Consider the following 14,022-nt stretch of genomic DNA (forward strand, 5'->3'; position numbering starts at 1 on the left):
CCGCAAAGCGATTCACAGCCTTTTCTGTACAAAATCTGATGTCAACACAAAGATAAGACCTCACGTGTATGACACTATTACAAAATAGGATCTTACATGTTATTGACTAGATCCTCAGGAACCCAAACAAAACACAACACATGTAAAAACTGTAATAACTTATCACAACAGTAATAAGAATAATAATGTAACAGATAAGAAAATCACTTAGTAATTTACCTTTCCTGATAATCCACTTTCAGGGTGCCGTCACTATCCAAAAACAATCTTTCGTCTATGTCCTTGTTCTTCTTATAAAGCTCCTCATATTGCTGTGAAATCACATCAACCTAAAAACAAAGTTATAATCATTCGCTGGGCAATGTGTATCAATTTCATTTAGCTTTGGGCTGCATGGTTTGATTCTAGAAACGCAATTGAAGTGCAGAATGTAGAAACCTGTCCCGGGCTGCACATTCACAGGATGTTATACTGTGCAGGTGCAATGTGATTGGCTGCCATGGGCAACTAGAAATATTCTGACTTTTAGACAGCTTGATAAATCTGCCCCAATATGTGAAAGTGTTCTTCTAGTAATATGACAAACTTTATTAAAACACATCTTGCAATTTGCCTAATAAAACATTTTTAAAATTACAATGTTAACCGATGTGTTAGGAGCGCGTTAACACATTTGTTTTGTTAACACACTGTTAACCTGTTATATCGGATGCAGAGCATGTATTGCAACTCAATAGGCAGTGTTAATGACATGTGTGAGTGCACCCTAAAGGTTTAGCTACAGGAAAAGCAAAGCGTTTTCACACCTGGGTTCTCCTTACTCAGCTTACTGACCTCATCAAGGATGAGCACAATATCATGTACACGAAGACTGGCGTGAGTCTAGCAGCTAGTGTAGGCAAGTCTACTGCGTTCTGACAAGTTGTAACCATACTACTAACACGAATTTCCCCACCCTGGTTTCCTCCCAGTGCACAGTATCAGATAAAGCCAATTATGACCTCAAAACAGATCTCAGACAACTAGCAAGGAGTGTCCTCGTTTAGGATTTACAAGAACTAGTTGATCTAGATATCTGCAACAAAGTGAAGGGACAATACACAGACATGACTACATGAAAAGTCAGTTCCAGGATCAAAAAAAAAAAAAAATATTGCAAAGAAAATAATATCTTATCCTCTATGTATTTAATACACCAAGCAGTCCACATTCTTCTGGACCATTTGTAGGGTTATGACCAAAGTGACTTGTAGGTGACATTTATGGGAGACATGCTTATCTAAAGATCAGTGTTTCTATAAGACATTTTTATGGCATTGTGCATGAAGCCATGTAAGAGGCAGCTTCTTTAAAAAAAAAAAAAAAAACACAACGTTTGGCGATAAGAGAATGGATGATTATTAGTTTGAAACAAGCTTTCCCTTTTGTTGTATGATAAAATAATGAATCCGGTGGGTAAGAATTAGCACGGTGGTGATAACATTACTAATGCTAATTTCGGTGTACAATGTTGTAAGACAAGTAGAAAGAGGAAGCTAGAGGGGCAGTGGCACAAATGACTAAAGTAACAAAAACACTAAGTCCATTTTCGTTTTTGTACTTGTTTTTCACTCTCCTCATTCCAAAAGAGAACTTTATTTTTCCTTTTTAAAGAGAGGTGTTAGAGCTTGTCATGTGCAGGACAAACTGTACTTTTTAGAGACACCATTTAACATTCCATGCAATGTATTGTGCAAGTGCACCGGAAAAAAAAAATATATATATATTTTTGGGTTTTTTTTTTTTACTTTTTTTCACTTTTTTATTATTTATTGTTTTATATGTGTTTAGGGGCTTTTGGGACATTTTTAATTTTTTGTGGAGGAGTCCCTCCCTCTACAGGTACATCGATCCCACGGTCACAGCATTAACCACGTGATCAAACGGGTTAGATCCGGACTGCTAGAGCAGGGTCCTGGCTGTCTTATGATTGCTTTTCCCTGCACGAGGGGGTGCAGAACTTGTGGCTTACTTTGATAGCTAAATATGCAGGATCACACCTTACCTGGCTCCCCAACACCACCCACAGTGAAGTACCGGGGGTTGGGCTTTTCAAATTCTACATGATACACACAAACTCCCTCCCACATCTCCCCCCCCCCCGTCATGACCCACCCACTTAAGATGTCGGCTCACTGCACAAGGAAACTCCGCTTGTGCGAGTCTTGTATTGCAGACATGGGCAATAAGCAGAGAGCAGCAAGTCTGCGTTCCTCTGGCACCTCAATGCCTAGCAACCAGGCCGTGGTGGGTTAATTGATTTAGCTAGTTTTTCTGACTCTTTAGGGAGACATTTTTCATATTCTGGGGTATGAGGAAGGCCTCAACCCACCCAATACATCAGGAGGCTCTGGCCCATCCCACTGCTATCCAGTCCTCTCTCTAAAAGAAGTCTATAAATTTATCTCCAATTAATGTGTATGACACACATTAAGAGAACTGAAACAGCTGCCTGTCGTCGGCACCATCCAAGCAAGTTCAAAAATCATAAACAGCAACAATGAAGAAATAACATGCTACTAGTAACAAAACAGTTATTAACATACCTTTGGGAGTCCGTCAATACAGGAAATCCCAGCAGAGGACAGAAAATCAACAAAGCTAGAAATATAGACATTTTTTACCTAAGGGAATAAGGAATTGTGGATTAAAAGAAAGACTACACTGAGACAGTCATCAAAACAAAATATAAAAACTATCAATTTTACAGGTGCAACATCATAGAATGTGTTAGAAATGTTATTAATGTAGTCATTTTCTGGTTATTTAAGGGAACCTGTCATAAGTGAATGTCATTTTTACATGGTGACAAGTTCCAATAGACTCAGATTGTAGGTGTTTAACCCCTTACACGCCACAGTCAAGCCTGACCGTGAAGTATAAGTGTGTCCCCCCTGGATTGGACCCCTGCCCTTCCACAAGGAGCTTACCGGGGAATCCGATCTTCATGCTGCAGCCCCAGGGTCTGGCGTGTGACCCGAGGCTGCCGGCTCATCTTGCATCCTAATAGGACCCGGCTGTAACTAACTGAGCATGCTCAGTTACTTACATTATACACAGCAATACAGGTGTAATGCAGTTTAAGGGCTTGAACAAGCGATCAGATGAACGCTTGTTCATGCCCAAGTCTGAAAACATTTTTAAAAAAGGAAAAATAATTTCATAATATTAAAATAAAAGCCTCCTAAACATCTCAGTTACATATAAAATCAAAAGTATATAAAACACACAAACAAGTACATACTATGTATACTTAAGTATAAGCAGAGTTTTTCAGCACAAAAAATGTGCTGAAAAACCCTAATTCGGCTTATACTCGAGTCAGGAGGAAAAAAAAGTGTATTCGCCTTCCGACGAATTCCATACATTGCGCCTCAGGCATCAGCTCCGTGTCCCGATCCGTTGCAGGCATCGTGACGTCAGCCGCTCGCTGACATTCTACTATGTGCACCGGCATTGGCACACACTATGATATCATCGAGCAACTGACGTGATGGTGCCTGCGACAGACTGGGGCGCAGAGCTGATGCCGGAGCCGCGATGGATAGAAAATGACTGCCGGGGTCAGGGGGGGAGGGGGCGGGGGAAATCGACGCGTTGGAAGGTACACTGTTTTTTTTATACAGGCATTATATAAGGGGCCAGGGCTGGGCAGGCTATACACTACAGGGGGCTGGGACCAATGCATTTCACGCCCTCAGCTTGAGTCAATATGTTTTTTGTGTTAAAATAGGGGTCTCTACTTATATTCAAGCTGGCTTATACTCGAGTATATACAGTTTATCCAATTATCGTAACATGTCAGATTCGAAAAATCGAGTCCCATCAATTAGCTTAAAATAAGCATTAGTGATAAAGGGTTAATGAACGTCTTTACATTATGTTTTTTTCAACAGGCATTGCTCTCCAGATTTTTACCTATAACCCAGTATAAAAATAACACCCACAACTAAAATACAGCTATGGAAAAAAAAAAATAAGTAAAAATTGTTTTGACATTTAAAGATGGTCATTTTAAAAAAAGCGAAAGCAGAACTGCAAAAATGGACCTGGACATTCAAACATCAAAGGGGTTTAAAAACCTCAAATGTGACACAGAAACATCCCCAGGATGTCTTCTTGAAGAGGAGAACTAATGGAGAAATAGCTATTGGAGCAATGTAATACACCGCTGTCTTACCCATTCATATTCAAGGAGAAAACAGTTTATACTTTGTCAACCAAAAGAAAACTAAACACAGGGAAATTATTACCTCATCCACCGGACATTCATTTGCCTTACAAAGAGCTTCTATAACTCTGGTGTCTGTAGCAGACAGCTGTGATGTCCAGGTATTACTGCTCTGAACACGTCGGGACGCACGGGTTGATCCACTGACAGATATCCCATTCACTGCACTTTCTAAAGTCAAGTGACGGCAATATTAAAAACATGCAGATTTTCTATGTTAAATTATTTTTAAAAAAATCAAAGGTCTTAGTCACAAATATTAACGCTGTCAAGAAAAGTATATAATAAAGGCGTTTAAAGTGATTTAATATGGGCTTTATATCTATGTAGACAAAAAAAAAAAAAAAAAAACCACACACTCCAACTCCGGAGTCCTATCCTGACATATTAGGACACCAGTAACATTTTGTTATGTTGAGATTTTTGCAGAACAATTAAAGAAAGTTTGGGAAATTTATGACCTTTTCATCATTTTTTATTAGATTTTTTACATTAGGCAAAACAGCATGAAAGCATTCAGCCATCATAAAGCATTTTTATTTTAGTTAAAGCAATCACTATATGGGAAGATCATGTTTTTCGGATATGTGGATCCCTAATGTGTTCATGTATAATTTCATGCCCATTCTATGGAAAGTGCGCCCCCTTCAGTTCGGGTTTGACATCACACAATGCATTTCCGAAAGGGACTGGAAACTAAGAAATTACTAGCCCCCATAGGCAAATAAACATAAATGAAAAAGAAAAAAAAAAAACAAGCGCACAGTAGAAATAAAATGTGGCATTTCCTTATGCAACATTACTAGACTTAACATACTATATGGTTCCTTTAGAACATCTGAGGGTGATCGCTTGATGAAGTATTCAAGGACACACAGCAGCAATTGGAAGGAGATTACAAGATCATCATCCATCTGTAAAACTTTTCCTAGAAAGAACAGAAAATAATTTATAATACATACTGGCCCACATTTCTTAAAGCCCCTGCAGAGTCTTTTCAGTGCAAACTGCTTGTATTTATTAACTTCCTGCAACACATTTGTTAAGCAGCTGAACTATACCTGATGCAACACAACACGTTCATTATATCAGGATTTCTGATTACCGTATATACTCATGAACAAGCCAAGTTTTTCCCCCAAAAAAATATGCTAAAAAACACCTGGGCTTATACAGAAGTCAATAAAAAAACAAACAATCACCTTCCGGCGCCCCCGATGATCAGTGTGTCTCCTCTGTCTTCATCGCGATGCTCCGGTCCCCACGGCTCTTCTTCGGTCTTATGTTTGTGGTAACAGCAGGCAGAAACGTGGCCATGTGCTCTGCCAGCCGACGCATACTTAGATGTCATCAGTGGCCACATCATAGTTTGCGCGGGCCGACAGAGCACATGGCCGCATCTCTGCCGGCTGTTACAACAGACAGAAGAGGACCCGCGGGGACCGGAGCATCGCGGAGAACACAGAAGAGGAGCCGTGTCGATCATAGGGTATATAAGTATGTAAGTTTATTTTGGTGTTGGGCAAACTGGGAGCTGGCTGTATACTGGGAGGAAGTTTTTGGTGGTAAAATTAAGGGCCTTGCATTATACTCGGGTCAGGTTATACTCAAGTATATATGGTAGTTTAGAAACCACAAAACAGATGCAACACAATAATGAACAGAGACTCCCCTTTCTCTTCCCAGGCCAAGAACATGAGATTTTATTTATGGATTACTAGAAATGTCACCATGGAGTCCCACTATTGGTTGAAAGAGAATATAGTAATAATCTTATTAATTTCAGGTGTAAAAACCTATTCCATATTCAGTCAATATTTTAAAATATAAAATATCCTTCAAGTAAAAACTACAGAAGGGGCTTAAAATATTGAGAAAAAGAGCAAGAGATTAGAGAAGCATCAAATTAAAGCAAGACAACTACAAATGTAAACTAAATTAACTTCTGGTGACCTACTCACAGTTAATTTTGTGCAAAACAGCTTTGCTTTAAGGCCCCATGGAGACGAGTGTATGGGGGCCGTTGAATCGGCCTCATTAAGGCCCTTATAGACGTCTATAGCACTTAGTCATTGTGCAGTGAGCAGACGCGTGGAAAACTATAGGACATGCTCTATATTTTGACGTATTAAAGCGCTGACTGCTCAGCTTTTCATGGAGAGGGGAGCGATGAGGAGCACCTGCCCCTCCTCTCCTGCACCTGGCTGTATGCTTGCCTGGGCAATTATATATTCATGTGCATGAGGCCCAGGAATGACAGACTTGTATTTGTACATTATATATTGTAAAAATATATGTTAATTAATATATTAAATTTCCCAACTAGAATCCAAAAGTAAAGTAAAGTAAAGGTTTGCAGCATTGGTCTATAGATTACTTTTTCTAAGAGCAGACATTATTTACCTTTAAATGACAAACAATCCTTACCTTTGGCCAGAATGAAGGTCAGCCAACAGCTTTTCAGAATATAAGATGTATTAGATTCTGCAGTGGTCCTGTGTTATGATAAATACAAGTTTTTACAAATTGGCTCACAAGATCTCTTATTTAGAGAGATCAGGATTATAATGAAAATATACTTACCAATTATTTGACTGTTCCATGAAAATGTTGTCAAATGTCCTTAAAAGAAACAGTAAACAACGTTTACGTGGTTTAAAAAATATGGCAACATTTCATTGGAAAATAAAAATCTTCACATAAAATTGGTGACGACGCCTTACAGATTTTTGCCTCTACCATAAAGCTGTTTTGGTTGAGACCCCAAAATTGTGGGGCTCTATCTTCTGGCGTTAATAACTTTTTTATACTTTGGTGTACGGAGCTTTGGGAGGTGACTATTTTGCAGCTTTTGATGACGTTTACAATGTTATCATTTTTAGGACTGTACGACCTTTTGATCACTTTTTATAGAATTTTTAATTCTTTTTTAGATGCCAAAAAAGTGGCATTTTCGACTTTGGGTGCGATTTTCCGTTACGGGGTTAAACGCAGTGAAAAACAGTTGTTATATTTTGCTAGATCGGGCATTTTCGGACACAGCGATACCTAATGTGTTTATGATTTTTACTGTTTATTTATATCAGTTCTAGGAAGAGGGGGTGATTTGAGTTTTTATTTTTTTAATTATAATTTTTCTTTTTTAATTTTTACAATTTTTCAGACTCCATTGGGTACTTTAACACCATAGCGCAATAAGACATAGCCTTACGTCTTGCTGCGCATGGGGGAGTATGAAGAGGGCTCACGGGCTGAGCCCTCTTCATACTCACCGGGCATTTGCTTCATAATGAAGCAAACGCCCGTCGCTAACACCCGCGATCGCCATCTTGGCTCCGATCGTCACTCCCCGTGAAGTCACAGGGGAGCGGCAATCCGTTGTCATGACAGCCTCGGATCACACAAAGATCCGAGGCTGTTATGATCGAGGCCATCTATTACAATGTGCGATCTGCACATTGTAATAGATAGTATGCAAAATCCCCATATACTGCCATACTGTAGTATGGCAGTGTATGGTAGGATCAATAAGACAACCTAGGGTTAAAGTACCCTAGGGAGTCTGAAAAATAGTAAAAAAAAATAAAAGTAAAAAAAAAAAATTATATTAAAAAAAAAACATAAAAATTCAAATCACCCCCCTTTCCCTAGAACTGATATAAATATAAATATACAGTAAAAATCCACACATTAGTTATCGCCGCGTCCGAAAATGCCCGATCTATCAAAATATAATAACCGTTTTTCACTGCGTTTTACCCTGTAGCGGAAAATAGCGCCGAAGTCGCAAATTGCATTTTTTAGCCATTTTGAAAAATAGAAAAAAATTCAATAAAAAGTGATCAAAAGGTCGAACAGTCCTAAAAATAAAAGCGTTGAAAAAAATGACACCACCCACAGCTCTGTACACTAAAGTATGAAAAAGTTATTAGCGCAAGAACACTGTAAAATGAAGAATTTTTTTTCTGTACAGAAAGTTTTAATTTTTGTAAATTTATGAAAACATTATAAAACCTATACAAATTTGGTATCCCTGTGATCGTATTGACCCAATGAATGAAGTAGATCTGTCATTTGGGGCGCACAGTGAAAGCTGTAAAAACCAAGTCCACAAGAAATGGCGCAAATGTGTTTTTTCATCAGTTTCACTGCATTTAGAATTTTATTCCCGCTTCCCAGTACACGACATGGAATATTTAATACCATCACTACGAAGTGCAATTTGTTACGCAGAAAATAAGACATCACACAGCTCTGTACATGGAAAAATAGATTTTTGAAGGTGGGGAGTGAAAAATAAAAACGCAAAAACGAAAAAGGGCCTGGTCCTTAAGGGGTAACTATAGGTCGTCTGTACGATCCTATCATAAACTGCCATACTACAGTATATGGGGATTTTACTCCTCATTCATTCTAATGTGCCGATAGGGTTAACCCGAATGGGAAGACCCGAGGCTTCCATGGCTACGGATCCCCAATGACATCACGGGAAGCGACGATCCTCAGAAAGATGGCGGCACCCGTGATCGGTGCTGGAACCGATCGTGGGTGTTACCGGTAAGCCTTTGCTGCAATATGCAGAAAAGACTTACTAGCTGTGAAGAGGGCTTGGCCCGTGAGCCCTCTCCATGCACCTGTCATGTGACGTAGTATTACGTCACATGACAGTAAGGGGTTAAAGCCCTTTGAAAATAAAAAAATAAATAAATAAAAAAGGACATAGGTAGCTTGAAGAGGTGATTCTCTGGGGAACACAAACCAGTATGTCAGGGTCCTTGGTGTACAATCCTTGATCCTGGTGGAAGACGTCCTTTAATGTACATAAAAATGAACCTAAAAAAAAAAAATCACTTACCTGTGAAATTTTTGGTACAGGTGACATGTTGTTTGATATTTTTTCTTAAGTTTAGAAACGGCATTGTCAACTTTAGTGCTTAGATTATCCATGTTGATGTCAATTTGATTTAAAAGCCCAAAACATTTGCTAACACTGCAAAAAAAAAAAAAAAGAAAAGAAAATTCAGGATCATGTCTAAAAAATGGTTCAAGACCTTAGGTCAGTGGTGGCGAACCTATGGCACGGGTTCCAGAGGCGGCACTCAGAGCCATTTCTGTTGGCACTCAGACCATCACCCCAGGACAGAGTTCACCAAACAGGACCAAATCTCCCTGCTGTCCCATGCAACTTAAGAGATGCTGCTCTCCGCGCTTTTTTAAAGCAACCCTTCATTGGCTGTTTGGCACTGCAGGTAAAATTAGAAGGTGTGGATAGAACTGCAATATCTTTGGAGGTCCTCCTGCTGGACCAACCATTCTTCCTGTAAAGAGAGACCCTGGAGAGAAGCTACAATGAGTCTGAATTTGCCCTCCTTCTTTCAACTGTATAGGTGGCTTCCGGAGGTCCAATACGATTGAAAGATGTGGAAGAACAGGTAGCTATAAGTTACTGCTAAAAATGCCACGTTGGCACTTCATGGTAAATAAGTGGATTTTGGTTGTAGTTTGGGCACTCTGTCTCTAAAAGGTTCACCATCACTGCCTTAGGGAATACATTCTCGATTAACCAGACAAGGACAGAATCAATTAAAAGTTTAAACAAATGTAAGCAGAGTTCTTGAGTGAAAAGTACATATCACAAATTTTTTGGATTTAAAACCTCTGCTCCCTGAATTATGAATCCATTGCAACTCACATAGATAAGAAATGGGCTCTTTCACATTGGCATTGTTTTTCACCTCCGTGGTTATATGATTTCCATGGATGCCTCACAAAGCCATGGATTTGTGCGAAAAACTATTTTTTTCACAGATGCGGATCATGGAAGGCAATAGAAGTCTATGGGTCCGCAAAAAAACCTGATGAAATATCTGGGTTTTTTTTCACTGATGGGGCTGAGCTAAGTTGATGAAGCAATGGCGATAAAACGCATTTAAGGCTACATTCAGACGACTGTATGGGGGACGTCTATACAGCGCTATATATACGTCCCCCATAGTCGTGCTGCGCCGTATGTAGCATGTCCTATCTTTTCTCGGCATATGGTGCCGTGCGTTATATATCCCTACGGAGAGGGGTAAGGGTGAGCAGCGGAAAAGAAGAATTGGGCATGCTGGTTTGAAGATTCCCAGAGATTTGTTCTAATGGCTAAAATGGCTGAGAACACGTGCTAGGTAATTTAACACAAGCGCGCAAGTTTATAGAGAGGGGATAGAGTTCACAGCAGGATGTGTGTTTGGATACCAGCTGTTTAGGTATAGGGCCACCATTAATTCAATAATACAAAAACAGAAATTTCACAGACATACCTGATATTTAAAGCCCGTAGAAGTTCAGTAAATGTGAAAGTCGCATCATCAGAGTTGACAGAGGCAATAAATAACCAAAGTCCCAAAGCTTCAATCTTCCCAAGAGTGTCCCGCTGTTCAGTACAAATAAGGCTTTGTTATATTTTGCACAATTCCAACTTTGTTACTTAGAAACCCATAAATAAGTAGAAAAAAAAAATTATCAAAGAAAAAAACGTACTTGATAAAATGTATACAAGTTATATAAGGACTTCTTTGAATACCAAAACTATACCTTTCACTTGTATAGATGTCTAAAAATCCTTCCAGTTACTACTGTATATATCAGAGTATGAGCCGAGGTACCCCTGTCCCTGTATACAGCCCCCCTGCCCCCGTATACAGCCCCCGTATACAGCCCGCCAGCCCCCATATACAGCCCGCCAGCCCCCCTGCCCCCGTATACAGCCCGCCAGCTCCCCTGCCCCCCCAGTATACAGCTAGCCTGCCATTCCCTTACCCGCCTGTATACATCCTGCCAGCCCCAGCCCCCAGTATATAGCCTGCCAGCCCCCCCCCCTTTTTTTTTTTTTTAACTCGAGCATAAGCCGAATTAGTTTTTTTTTCAGCACAATTTTTGTGCAGAGAAACTCGGCTTATACTCAATATATACAGTATATTAAATTGTGCTTGGAATTGTTGCCCTTTTGCAAACTTCTGAAGCATAGCACGAAGTGGCAGAAAAATCAGGTATAAAATAGAACCCGACAGATATACTCAATACCTGTGAAGCCCTAGTCTGGGTTGTTAGGAGGTTCAGAATTTTAGGTGCAATTTTTCTCATTTTTATGAAAAATCGCCAAAACCCTTATTTAGAGGCACCTCCGCAGCTGTAACTGACTTTGAGAGGTCTAAACAGCAGTAAAAGCCCATAAAGTATGCCATTTTAGAAACTACACCCCTCAATGTGCAAAAAAAAAAAAAATCAACTTTAAGAAGTGTGTTAACCCTTTAGATGCTTAACAGGGGTTAAAACAAAATGGAGGTGTAATTTACAAGCTGTAATTTTTTTTAGACAATATTTTAACCCCTACGGGACACAGCATCTTTTGGCCTAAAGGACGCGGCCCCATTTTTCAAATCTGGCCTGTGTCACTATAAGTGGTTATAGCGTGGTAACACTGTGAGATATCCAGGGGATTTTGAGATTGTTTTCTCGTGACACGTTGTACTTCAAATTAGTTTAAAAATTTGGATGAAATCTTTTGCGTTTAGTTATGAAAAAAAACAAAATTTGGCAAAAATTTTGAAAAATTCTTTATTTTCAACGTTCTAAATTCTCTACTTTTGATTCAGAAAGTCATAGCACCCAAATAAATTCATAACTTACATTTCCCAAATGTCTGCTTTATGTTGGCATGGTTTTTTCAGATTCCACATATTTTACTAGAATGTTATGAGGCTCAGAATTTGGGTGCCATTTTTCACATTTTTTGTAAAATCGCCAAAACCTGTATTTAGATGGACCTGCACAGTTTCTAATTGACACTGAGAGGCCTAAATAATAGCGAGACTCGTAAATTACCCCATTGTGGAAACTACACCCCTCAACGTATGAAAAACCACTTTTAAGAAGTTTGTTAACCCTTTACGTGTTTTATAGGGGTTAAAACAAAATGGAGGTGGAGTCTGCAAATTGTAATATTTTTTCGCAATACACTCATTTTGGGTGGAAAATTAAACATTTGTAATGGATAAAATGAAAAAAGGCTCCACAAAGTTTGATACCCAATCTCTCCCGAGTACACCGATACCCTACATGTGGTGGTAACCTGCTGTATGGGCGCACGGCCGGGCATAGAAGGGAAGGAGGCGCCATTCAAATCAGATTTGCCATGTCACATTGTACAGGCTATAATTTTTTTCTTTTTTTTATTGTGCACCTATAGGGGCTTATTTCTTTTGCCACATGAGATGCACTTTTCTAATACATAATTTTGGGGCATCTATAGCTAATTGGTGAGATTTAATTAACTCTTTGTTGGTGGAGGAAATGAAAATCATCAATTTTTAGGAAAATTTTTATGTGTTTTTTTTTTGGCCGTTAACCATACCATGAAAATAGTATATTATTTTTATTCTTTGGGTCGCCACGTTTATGAAAATACTTCATTTATATATATTTTTTTATTTTTTCCCATTTTTACTGAATAAAAAGTAATTTGGCAAAATTGTTGATAATTTTAGCATCACCGTCTTTCATATGCATAACTTTTTTATTTTTCACCTCAAAAATCTGTTTAAGGGCTTATTTTTTGCAAGAATGATAGCTCTTTTTAGTGGTCTTATTTTAGATTGCGTAACTTTTTAAAATCACTTTTTTTAGAGCATTTTTAAAGGGCATTAATAAAAAATCATCTTTTTCAGAGAGTTTTTTTAGGTTGTTTTTTACGGGGTTCACTTTGCGGATCTAATAACGATTCTGTTTTATTATGCAGATTGTTACGGACGCAGAGATACCAAATATGTGGGGGTTTTGTGTATTTTATTCAATTGTACTGAATAAAAACTAATTTGGAGAAAATCTTATTCATTTTAGCATCACCATCTTTTTATATGCATAACTTTTTTATTTTTTGGCAGATAAATCTTGTTAGGGGCTTATTTTTTGCGAGAACAGTTGTTCTTTTTAGTGGGCTTATTTTGGAGTGCATAACATTTTTTAAATCACTTTTTAGAGCATTTTTTATAGGGTATTAATTAAAAATTATCTTTTTTCGGAATGTTTTTTGCGTTTTTTTCCTCCGGCGTTTACCGTGCGGGTCCAGTAACAATTCTGTTTTATTATGCAGATTGTTACGGACGCGGCAATACCAAATATGCGGGTTTTTTTTGTGTTTTTATGTTTTTTATACTTTATTAAGTTTTTTTATGGGAAAGTGACATTTTAGGGGCTTATATTTTTATGTATTAATTTTTTATTTATTATAATGTGTAGTGTTAAGTGTTTTTACATATTTTTACTTATACATACTTGAACTTAAACCAGTGATGCTCTGATCACTGGTTTAAGTTCAATACACTGCTCTACAATACTATTTTATTGTAGAGCAGTGTAAACTGTCTGAGCAAGCTTGCGCATGCTCAGACAGTTTACAGCCAGACCCGGAAGGGGTCTGGCTGCCATGGAGACCGGGCAGCTCCGGGGCACATGCCAGTCCTCGGAGCTGCCCGGAAGAGGATCGGATCCCCCGGTAAGCGGCGCGGGGGATCCGATCCACAGCGCTAACACCCTTACACGCCGCGGTCATGTTTGACCGCGGCGTGTAAGGGGTTAACACCCGCGATCGGAGCCGGCTCCGATCGCGGGTGTTAGCGCAGGCTGTCAGCTGTACTAGACAGCTGACAGCCGCTGCTTCTGGTACCGGCTCCGTTCGTGAGCCGGTGCCAGAAGCAGGACGTTATAGA

At 39.0% G+C, this 14,022-nt stretch overlaps 1 protein-coding gene across 2 annotated transcripts in view; it reads right to left on the reverse strand.

Moving 5' to 3' along the window:
• Positions 1–14,022, reverse strand: part of RB1 (RB transcriptional corepressor 1) — a 90,844-nt gene that overhangs the window by 71,670 nt on the left and 5,152 nt on the right. Inside the window, exons 3-10 of one of the 2 annotated variants that reach the window (XM_072135210.1) lie at positions 10,576–10,688; positions 9,126–9,260; positions 6,854–6,892; positions 6,698–6,765; positions 5,088–5,198; positions 4,293–4,441; positions 2,586–2,663; positions 220–329 (exon numbers count right to left, since the gene is read on the reverse strand). In XM_072135210.1, the coding sequence (XP_071991311.1) occupies positions 220–329; positions 2,586–2,663; positions 4,293–4,441; positions 5,088–5,198; positions 6,698–6,765; positions 6,854–6,892; positions 9,126–9,260; positions 10,576–10,688 (803 nt within the window). The remainder of the gene's footprint in view (positions 1–219; positions 330–2,585; positions 2,664–4,292; positions 4,442–5,087; positions 5,199–6,697; positions 6,766–6,853; positions 6,893–9,125; positions 9,261–10,575; positions 10,689–14,022) is intronic. The other variant, XM_072135211.1, reaches the window with a different exon arrangement.

Source organism: Engystomops pustulosus, chromosome 2 (assembly GCF_040894005.1).
Source record: "Engystomops pustulosus chromosome 2, aEngPut4.maternal, whole genome shotgun sequence".
In the NCBI taxonomy this organism is placed as follows: domain Eukaryota; kingdom Metazoa; phylum Chordata; class Amphibia; order Anura; family Leptodactylidae; genus Engystomops; species Engystomops pustulosus.